The 10,823-nt window shown below is 44.2% G+C and overlaps 1 protein-coding gene across 1 annotated transcript; it reads right to left on the reverse strand.

Moving 5' to 3' along the window:
* Nucleotides 1-231: 231 nt before the first annotated feature.
* ACOD1 (aconitate decarboxylase 1) lies at nucleotides 232-8,187 on the reverse strand. The gene is made up of 5 exons (XM_007186249.2): nucleotides 8,125-8,187; nucleotides 4,355-4,516; nucleotides 3,491-3,580; nucleotides 2,093-2,298; nucleotides 232-1,177 (listed from the first exon to the last, which is right to left on the reverse strand). Exons 1-5 carry the CDS (start codon nucleotides 8,134-8,136, stop codon nucleotides 232-234), a joined length of 1,416 nt encoding a protein of 471 aa, XP_007186311.1. The 5' UTR covers nucleotides 8,137-8,187.
* Nucleotides 8,188-10,823: the final 2,636 nt, after the last annotated feature.

Consider the following 10,823-nt stretch of genomic DNA (forward strand, 5'->3'; position numbering starts at 1 on the left):
CATTATCTTGCTATAGGTAACTGGAACTGTCTTGCAAAATTTACAGGACAAGACTTCTTCCATGTATATCCAGTTCTGTGTCTGGACTCTCTTCAGCATGCTGCATTTATTCCCAGGCAGACCAAGAACAGACCCTTGCTCTATAAAGCAAAGCATTGAATTTTCCCCAATATAAAGTCATTTAGATGTTGTTAAGCCTCAGGAGAGATTGCATGATGGGACTGTTAAATGCTAGAGAGATTTTGTAACTATCTCTGGTGGAGAGGGTTCTTTCAGAAGTGTGGTTAACACAGAGCAGTCTTCCAGGTCTTCTAGGTTTTCTACTATCTCTATAAGCCTTTCTACAGTGTGGCAGGACAGCATCCCGCAGGCATTGGCTCTGAACTTTTCCTGTAGGTCTTTCTGGCTCAGAGGCTTCCTCCAGTGACCGTAGAAGGTATCAGAGCGCTCTGTGAAGATGGCTCCATCCTTGAGGGCAACACTTATCTCGCAGTAGAGTGTGTTGAAATTTGGTCGGTTGTCCCGAGGGTGCTCCAGCTCTACCTTACCAAGCAACTCTCTTACCCGTGGCCTGTCGACCTGGTGTTTGTGGAATGAGGGGACAGCGATGGTACCATCCAGCAGCATGGCGCAGGCCACGTACTGGAAGGAGTGGCGGGCCTCATGCTCCGAGTCTGGGAAGGGCCTGTTCACATACTGGGCATCCGGAATTCTAAGCACAATTCTCTCCGTGTGGTCAGTGGGAAGCAGGGCTCTGTCTCTTACAAGCTGTTTTCTCACAGATGCAGCTGCGTCTGCCACCCAGTGCGTGGCCAGATGGGCAGGGAAGAGCTTGAAGGCCACATCCTGCTGGTCCAGCAGCCAAGTGTGTGAATCTACGTCTGGAAGGATTTTGGGGGCATAGTTGGCATAGAAGGCCCCAAACCCTGACTCCATGTCCAAGACCTGTTTGTTTCCCTGGAGACCCAGCATTGCCAGAAAAGCAGCTTCTAGCCCATGCCTGGCAGCATTGCCGATGTGAAGAGGCTTGGTCTGAGTGGCGGCATTCGCCATGGGTGCCCCAGCATGAGAAACAGCAATAGCCAGGGCCTCTTGGCACTCTGTCATGCTGAGCCCCAAAAACTTAGATGCCGCAGCAGCACTACCCAAAGTTCCCACCACTGAGGGAGGATGGAATCTGAAAAACAGAAATCACAAGAGTTGGAGACTTACAAACCTCAACCCCCAGGGGGCAGTATAGCACAGTGGCCAGAAGCTTAGCTAATGGAGCAGCCCTAATGCCTAGGTGCAAATCTCAGCTCTTCCTCTTATTAGCTGTGTGATTTTTGGAAAAGTTTTTCAACTTCTCTGTATCTGTTTTCTCTTATATAAAATGGTCACAATAATAGTATTTACTTCATAGGGTTTTGTGAGTTTTGAACGAATTCGCATGATTACAACAGTGCCTGACATAGTAAATTATTTATAAATGGTACTTTTGCAATTATTGCCAAAAAGGCAAAAGTTGTTGAGTGCTGAAAGCCTATGTAAGTAACTGTAACAATTGAGAGCCTTGTAGAAACCATGAAAGTTCACTCAGTATTCCGATTTATTCCTCCCCCAGCAGGCTGGACCAAGGGGCAAAATAAATATTAGATTGAACCATATGATACAGTCAGCGTTTGACCATTTTTGATCTATGGATTGAGCAGTCGGGTTTAGGATATTCTGAATGTTCTCATTAGTCTGAAGGACCCTAGCAAATACCAAAGTAGACTCTGCTTTGAGATGAGTTGAGGGCTATTCAGAGTACCCACAGAGACCAGAATGACATGATCATCCTGGGGTGAGAGGCTCCAATTTAGTGCATGGTCCTCATTGCTTGATTGGCTCTCTAAACCCAGAGGAGACTTTTCACTAGCACTTCTGAGGTCAGACCTTTGTATATGGATATGCAGTTTGATATGTGACTGGTTGAGTTGACTTATCTGCCAGCACTAATGTCAACATCTTCAACTGAGCCAACCTCTATGTCAGAAAGATCTACAGAGATAATGAGTAACAGATGAAGGGGAATGTGGCCACCTCACGATGGGGCACAGTTTCTCCATACCTCTTTGGTATGTCCTTGGCTTCCTTGGAGAAATGCATTAATCGGCCTTGCACTTCAATACCAACGTTGAAAGCCAGCAGCAGGTCAAGGCCAGAACACTTTGGACTTGGAGGCAGGGCTTCCGATAAAGCCATGAGGACAGGAAGGACAGCTCCAGAAGGGTGGGTGGCAGGGTACCACGTGTCATCAAAATCCATTGAGTGAATCTATGTGAACAGACGCATAAACGACAACCAAAACCTAAATGTATTTCCCTGAATGCAATGACTTTTGGACCAGTCAGGGTTTAGTTCAATAATAACCTTGTTTGACGTGAGATTTTTAGATCTGATTCTCTGAAAATTAAACCTACGAACTGGCTGCAATTCTTCATCACGTGACTTGGCACTAGACATGCTGTCCTCTGTCCACATCAGGTGCGACCTTGGGGAGCAGCTAGCGAACCGCAGGGAGCTTGGGCCTTACTCAGGTGCCACAGCCCTTGGAAGGATCTTTATCTACCTTATAAACAAAGCTGTAGAATTAGGTGGCTCCTCACTCCCTCCCTCTTCCACCTTTCAGACAAGTCACATGAAAAGTTTAATGTCATTTATTCCACATCAGGCCATATTTTTTGAACCCTTTTATTATATATAATTTCAAACTTATGGAGAAGTTGCAAGAACTCTTGAACCCAGTTTAACTATTAAGCTATATTTTAAAATCATTTGGTTTTTCCTTATACGAAATAGTAATAACCAGAAGTTCATTTAAAAATAGATTTTTGTCTACTAGTTGTGGCTGGTGCCTTTCCCACTGCTTACTTACTGGACTTACTTCTGGATGCACCATTAGGTTTGACTTTCAATATTCTGAACTACTGTCCCATAAACCATAAAAATATCTCAGAAATCCCAACAGATTCATGTCCAAATTATATCTTTTAGACTGCCCGTGACACACAGAAAAAACATAAAAATTGTCAGATGAGGAGTGCTGATTTTTGGTTCAGAAAATGTAGATACCTTATGGCCATTGTTTCTTTCTCAATAAATATCTGTTGAATGAATGAATGAAAGGCTGGTTACTGGATAGAAGCTGATACTGCCCACAACAGAAAGAACTGACAAGGAATTAAGTCTGGATATTTAATTTAGAGTTGAGATACCTTAGGGGCATTTTTATCTAAATACTTCCATCTTATTTCCTCTACTTCACAATTTGTTTGAAAAGCATCAATTCACTGTAAAAACGTGAAAACTGAAATTACTACAAGGAGAGAGGGCAGGCCACTTCACCTCTCTCAACTTCAGTGATCTCGTCAGTAAGATATGGAAACTGGGCAATTTCTGAGATGTTTTCTGGCCCTGAAATTATTCTGATTGTTGAACAGTTACAAAGACATGGAAATCTCCTTACAGCCACACCGTTAACGAAAGCAGCGTATGTTGGTGGGAGCCTGAAGTCTGGCTGGCCCCAAACAGTGCTGGATACATTGGAACTGTAGATCTGAAACAAAAGAATATCAATCAGTGATACAGAGTGTGAACCCAACGTGCCAAGTCACCATTTCAAGAGTTGTTCTTCATGTTTGGAGGCATTACTTTAATACTTCTTATTGAGCCCTTTGTGCTAGACTGAAGCCCTAGTCATTGGATTTCTTTCTTCCTTGTAGAAGAATATATAACTTTTTCTGTGGAAGGGAGAGGAGAAGCTGTTGCTCAGTCCCAGACTGAGATCCATAGGTGCGCCAAGGAATGAAGTCTGAATTTACTCTCATTCACTCCCTGAGGATAAATACTAGGAAAGGTGGACTAATCGTCTATAGACCAAGCATATTCTTTGGAGAGTGGATGCTACATCTCTCATGTAATCACCTACTCTGTGCTTAGGGTGCTGGCCCAGGCTTTTCGGCAGAGAACCTTGAAGTCTTTGCACGAACAAATGGCCCGGGGCCATGGCTGCTAAGACTCTCAGGTAAAAATGTGCTTTCAGTCAGACTAGTGATCAACTTTGAGATTTTGCTAGCCTTAAGATTAAGACTGGTCTTAAGATAGTGACTTAGTAAAGGATGTGGGTGAATATTAAGACTCAGGTAATAAAGCATAGAAAAGCATAAAACTATATACAACAATGCTATATACACCAAGCACTGTCTCTAAAATGAAGAGTAGGGCAGTAGAACACAAACGCACGTCCCTGGGCGCGCTTCTGGGTACACCTCACAAACAAGCGCATGTGCGCACTTGGTTTTAGCTCCAAAGTAGACATTGAGCTTCTTACTTTACTGTATTCCCTGGCTTTGTGAAACACTTCTGTACTGGTTCCCAGGAAACCAACACCCAGGGTATCCAGAATCATCCTCTTGCTCCTCTGGATAACACGATCTGTCAGGTGTCCCACTTTCAAGCCGTGGATCAATTTGGCCAAGCTTTCTGTGACAGACTTTAAAGGGAAGAGTGTTAGAACAGTGCTTCACTCACTTTGTATTCACACACTTCCTTTCTACATGAGAACTGGAGGTACTTTTACGTAAAGAGTTTACTCCACTATAGGAAACGCAGTTGGTTAAATTAAGTTCAGTTCCTAAAACATGATGTGTACTGTGTACTGACCACATGTGTGAGGCAGAGGGATGTGGAAATGAGCGATGGCCAGTTTCTGTCCTCAGTCGAGTGGAGGACACAGAGTAGCAGGCAGATAATGTGTGCTTGGGTGGTGGGCTCTGGTGGAGGCAAGCAGAGGCTCAGAGGGGGAGCAGGGGAGGGACGTCTCGCCCACCACGTGGGCACGCCTGAGCGTGGGGTGCATTCAGACAGGTAGGAACTGTCACTGGTAGACACGTGCCAGGTGTTGAGCCGAATGTTTTAAATACAGTGTCTACTTAATACCCACTGGTCTCTAGGTATGTATCGTGAGTCTCTTTCTGCAGGTGAGGAGACCAAGACCCAGAAAGGTGAAGTCCCCAAGTCACACAGCTATAACTTAGTTAGTCTGGACACAAACCCCTGTAGGTCTAACTCCAAAATCGATGCATCCAGCTCTTAAGCCCCCATTTCCTGAGGAACACATACATCAGAAACCTGGATTTCTTGCTGAGAATGAACATTTCTGGTTCTCCATCCCACACCTCCAGAATTAGACCCTCCTCAGAACCAGAACATTTGGAAGCTTAGTACAGGGTTCTAGGTTTCCATTAAGCTCTCTAGGTGATTCCTCAGTGATTCCTAAGATAGCTCTAGTGCTGTTGTGTCCAATGTGGTAGCTACTCTCCACATCTGGTGACGGAGCGCTACATGTGACTAGTCCAAACCGAGACGTGTCATCAGAGGAGAACACACACTGGGTTTTGAAGACTTAGTAGGAAAACAAAGGAATAGAAAGCATTTCATTAATAATTTAAAAATATTAATTACATGCTGAAATTGATAATATTTGGGGTATATTGGTTAAATAAAATATATTATTAAAATTCATTTCATCAGTTTCTTCTTACTTTTTTAAAATATGGCTACTGGAAACTTTAAAATTACACTCGAGAACCACTGCCTGCTCTTTCTGTTGGTGGAGACTTGCTGGAGGAGTAGATACCTGAGCTGGTTATGAAAACTTCTGGGAGTCAGCCAGGCGACAGTGCTGAGAATGAAGATGGAGGTTAAAGGCAGAGGTAGCAGCGTGGGCTGGGGCTTGGGGGTATTGGTGCGGGGCGGTGCTGTGAACTGGGCAAACTCCAGCCGCAGGGCTGCCCGCAAGGGGCAGAGATGACAGGGAGAATGGATTTGCAGGCCAGGGCTGAATGGCGAAAGTTATATTATTCTAAAGACTGTGACGTCATCAGGGAGCCATAATGCTGTCTTAAGAGAGGAAGAGGCGTGATCAGAACTGTGTTTTGCAAAGATCTCTGTAGGTACTCATGTAGAGAATGGATGGGAAGGGGTAGACAGGGCAGGTAAGAGACCGACGCAACAGGTTCTGGATGGGGAAACGGCAGTGCCATTTGCCGTGAGAGGGAACACAGGAAGAGGAGAAGACTTCTGGGCAACGATGCTGGGCTCATCGTGAACTTGTTGAATGTGAAATGCGTGTGGTCATCCTAGTCGAGAAGACCTTATGTTTCTACCCACAAACCAGATAAAGAGCATGTCTGTTATGTAGTTAAAAACATCCTTTCATGTTTCACTATATGCCTAGCACTTAGTACCACTTAGTAAATGTTAGGTCGCTTCCCTTCCCTGCTCTGATTATTGCATCATTATACAACTTCTTTGTCTCTGTGAACATCAGATAACTCATTTTAAAATGTGAGCTATAGGATGGGGGTGGGGGCTTATTGGATAGAGGATCTGGGGTGTCTGGGGCTCTCTGACGCTAAGCTCAGTGCAAGAGCAGAGGTGCAAAGGTAGAACCAGTTCCCAGCTGAAAGTCCTTCAACCTGGCCACCGACTTGTCGACTTGTCCTATATTTTCAGTCCCTAGGCTGTCAAGCCTGGGAAACCTTGCCATTTGCGAAACAGTGGGTTGCTTTTTATGTCTCTGAAGCTTTGCTAGAACAATGAGAGGAAGCAGGCGAGGAGATGGCTGGAACAGAGAAAGGGGTCTGGGATGCAAGTTTCAGGTTAGGGTGGAGAATAACAATACCTTGGATTTTCATGTGGCTAGAAATCTGGGTAAACATTTTAGGGACAGAGAAGGGAAGGAGGGAAAAGAACTGGCTTGATGATTTGCCAACAAAAACTTAGAGATGCAAGCACTGGTTGGATCCTTTCTTATAAGCAAAACTACCTCTTTTTGACCTCTCTTCCCATCCTCACAATTCCCACAGTGGAGGCAGTTAATGATGGATTGTTCATCTCTTCTGGGTTAGATCTGACCCGGGAGTGCCTGCTGGGGCGACGCGTGTGCCTGGGGAGCGCGTATTTGCAGGGCGCCGCCATGGAGCGCGGGAGGTGACTGGGGCCTCCATCCACACAATCCCACGGTGCTAGTGACTTCTGAAAGTAGGGCCCCAATGGACCCCCTGACAAGTCCTGAACACCACCCCGTGTGCCAAAGAACAAACAGCCTCCTTCGGGCCCCTGAGGAAGGGAACACTAGGAAATAAACATGCAGCTGTTCAGCTGTATTTAGCCTTGTGCCCATCTATTTCTAAAATATCTTGTTGGTCTTCTTGATTTTCTCCTGGTATTTACATCTGTTCTTAGTAAAATACTATGATTAATGTATAAATTAAGGTGAAATATGCAGTTATTTAATAAATATTTCAGGAGTTCCTGTTATGTGTCTGTCCTGTGCTAAGCACTCTAGAATACCAAACCAAGATGTTATGGTTCCCGCCACAAAAGGCTTATCTTCTCCAGGGGACTAAGGACAGTAGACAGATAATTAGGAAAGCAATCTGGCAATGCCATAATGGATACATGCCAAACTAGAAGGTTAAAATTCTATGAACTGGGCTTCCCTGGTGGCGCAGTGGTGAAGAATCCGCCTGCCAATGCAGGGGACACGGGTTCGAGCCCTGGTCCAGGAAGATCCCACGTGCTGCAGAGCAGCTAAGCTCGTGCACCACAACTGCTGAGCCTGCGCTCCAGAGCCCACGAGCCACAACTACTGAGCCTGCGTGCCACAACTACTGAAGCCTGCACGCCTAGAGCCTGTGCTCCGCAACAAGAGAAGCCACCACAATGAGAAGCCCGCGCACCACAATGAAGAGTAGCCCCCTCTCGCCGCAACTAGAGAAAGCCCATGCGCAGCAATGAAGACCCAACGCAGCCAAAAATAAATAAATAAATCTATTAAAAAAAAATTCTATGAACTTATAATGATTCATTTTCTTCCTAATTTTATACCAGAGAATTATGTCTATTCTTGGTAAAACATTGATAAAAAACAAGATGCAGTTAATTAGACCACCCAGAGGCTATGAGAAATATTAAAATCACATTTTGAAAGTAGAAGCAGGTAGCTCTTAAAAGGAGAGGGCAACTGAGGAAATCGAGAAGAAAAGGAAAACTAGAAAAACCCGTTTAAATAAGCCACATAAAAGGAAACAATACCTTGAGCATCATGTTGTTCTAAAGAGGAGGTCTGTCTCAGGAGTGAATTGGGGAGAAATTTGGTTGCTGTGTGACTGTCTTTATACTCCTCTCTTCTCTCAAACTCATTCTCTTTCACTTTGTTCTAACTGGAAAGTTTCCACCATTTCAACACCTCCCAGCTAAACTTACTTCAACTTCCTCTGCCATGAATTGTTTAACTTACCAGTAAACTAAATAAATAAACCTAAGAAGTACAGGAGCGATGATCATATGATTCCTCACAGATATCAGAAAAGTACATTGATGGCAAAACTAGGCTTGCATCTTGTGCCTAGATGCCATATGTCAAAATCAGAAAAATATTCACACTCTTTTATCTAGGTATTCTACTTCTAAAAATTTATCCTAAGGAAATAGACATGGACTTATGGGAAAAAAATAGCAAATGAAATAAAATAAAATTCATAGACTTATTTACAATATTAAAAATTGGAAAAAATCAAATGCCCCCCCAATAGTGGCTTGGTTAAGTAAAATACGGCATGTACGGTATTTAAGGTACACTCTCATTTTCCCCTTCCATTTCACATCTGCTAGTCACCATTGTCAAGGGACAAAAGTACCAGAAGTTCCTGGTAGCTTGAGATTAAGAACTTAGAAGGGCATTTGGGCATTAATCACACTTCTTCTCAGGTGTTCCCTGATTTGTTCCTGAACTGCATTTTTCAGTATATGCAGATCTGTGGTTCCTGGGTCCTCCGCCTGGCTTCTGGGATCTATTGCCTGCCACCCTGCTATTGCCCAAGTGGGCTTCAACACAGCTTGTCCAAGACTTTTTGTTTATAATCAGTCACTGTGGGTTGGCTAGTCTGAACCCATCTCTGGTCCTCTAGGGAATTGTGATTGCCCTTGGGCTGTCTAGTCCTGGCCAATTGGTTTGTACTTACAGTGGGTACCAACAATCAGGTTATTTAAAATTTGTGCTTGTTGTTCCAGGTGTAGTGGCGGAATTCTTCTTTGAGGGGGATTGCATTTTAATTTTAGAGGAAGTATCCAGGAGCCTTGTGGCTCTACCCCCATCCTGTTACAGAAGCGGGAGTTTGAGACAAAGAGAAACTAAATGGCTCTGCATAAAAATGCAAAAAGCTGTCTTTCTTGTGGTCAGACTGTACCTCTAGGAGAAGAGGTTAAGTGGTTTGCTTCTCTTGGTTGGAGCCTGTGAAGAAAGAGTCTGGGGCTCTGGAGACAGGGTCAAGGGCAAGGTCAGTGGGAATCCCCGTGGATTGTTGGGGGTGATACCCTGGTTATAAGTCAGAACTACACACAGGTGAGGGGTGAGGCTGGAGGTGGGGAGGTAGTCAGCGGGGAACCCCATGTGGAAGGACATAGGCAGACAAATTTAAGGAGGAGTGGAATCAAATATCTACTCTGAAGTTTTTCTTTACAATATAATAATTGTCATCCTCAGGAAAGTTTGTTACATACTACAACCTAGTGTCAGCCATGCTTTGGGGAGTGAAGGCAGGGTGGTTGTTTGTGCATAAAGAAGGCTGGGGGTACCAGTCAGAAGGAGAAGTGACCGGCAGCAGACTGGGGGTGGAGGTACTTTTTGGTTATCCTAAGTAGTAGAAAAGTCAAAAGAAGGGAGTCTGATTGTACCTAGTTGAATGATACAAGAAAGAGGGACTTGAAAGGATGACACTGGGGGATGTTTGGATTCTCTTCTTAAGCCAGCTGTGGCCTGAGGCGGGCTTCCCAACCATGGTCCAGATTGGGGAAACCCAGAGCCAGGCTCAGTATTGGCACCCACAGTGGTTGTGGGCCACAGGGTACCATTTCAGACAATCTGTTTTATATCAGTGGACTCCAAACCCAGGTTCCAGTGGACGGGTGAATTTCTGTATCCAAAAGTAAAATGACTATTTGGGAATAGGGAGCAAGATGGGTATTTGGGGCCATTTGGATAGACTCCAGCAAGTAAGAACAATCATACTATATGGTTTTGTGATTTATTGCTAGATAGTTTACATAAATTGGTGTTAAGTGTAATCTCATTGAGTTGAAAGGAAACAGACATCTAGTTTGAAAAGCACTCAAAAGAGAACTCTCTAAGAATTATCTCAGTTGGGAGTTCTGGAGTTTTCAGCTTACTTAGATATTTAGATACTCCTAAGACCACTTTTACATGAAAGTGAAGATTGGGCTATGCTGGCTTCAACCGTCTCACCATGGAAAAACTTTATAAAGTGATGATGAGCTTTATTAAGTCTGATGAGCTTTGATGGAAGTGCTGTCGTTTAGCATCTCTGGGCTCTCACTTTTTGTCACTATTGAATTCGAAGACACATTAGTTCAATTATTTGCTTGCTTAATTACTTTGTGCTTTTATGGGACTGTGACCAATTTAAAGACTAAAGCCCTCTGTAATTAGAATCACTTTCTAACTATCTAGGGGCTTAAATGATAAATTGTAGATTGACCGGCACCTCTCTAATCAAAAATAATTGATGGCTTCCAGTTGCCTCCTTGCTCCTAGCTCTAAGTAGAAGCCAGATTATTTTTAAAAGGAAATGTGATCTTCCATCACTGTCTGGAGGGGAAGCAGTGTAGAGAGCAGCCCCATGAAGGCCCACATGGGGCGGAACTGAAGCCTCCTGCTAATGGTGGGTTTGGGTGAGCATCTTTCCATAGCAAGCCCGGTCTTCAGAGACCTGGCT

The sequence above is a fragment of the Balaenoptera acutorostrata genome, chromosome 18 (assembly GCF_949987535.1).
Source record: "Balaenoptera acutorostrata chromosome 18, mBalAcu1.1, whole genome shotgun sequence".
NCBI lineage: Eukaryota > Metazoa > Chordata > Mammalia > Artiodactyla > Balaenopteridae > Balaenoptera > Balaenoptera acutorostrata.

Coding starts and splice junctions, on each gene's coding strand:
- ACOD1 (XM_007186249.2), bottom strand. Junction 2,299..3,490: donor CTTTCGTTAACGGTGTGGCT/GTAAGGAGATTT, acceptor CTGTTCACATAG/ATTCACTCAATGGATTTTGA. Junction 1,178..2,092: donor GCCAAGGACATACCAAAGAG/GTATGGAGAAAC, acceptor TCTGTTTTTCAG/ATTCCATCCTCCCTCAGTGG.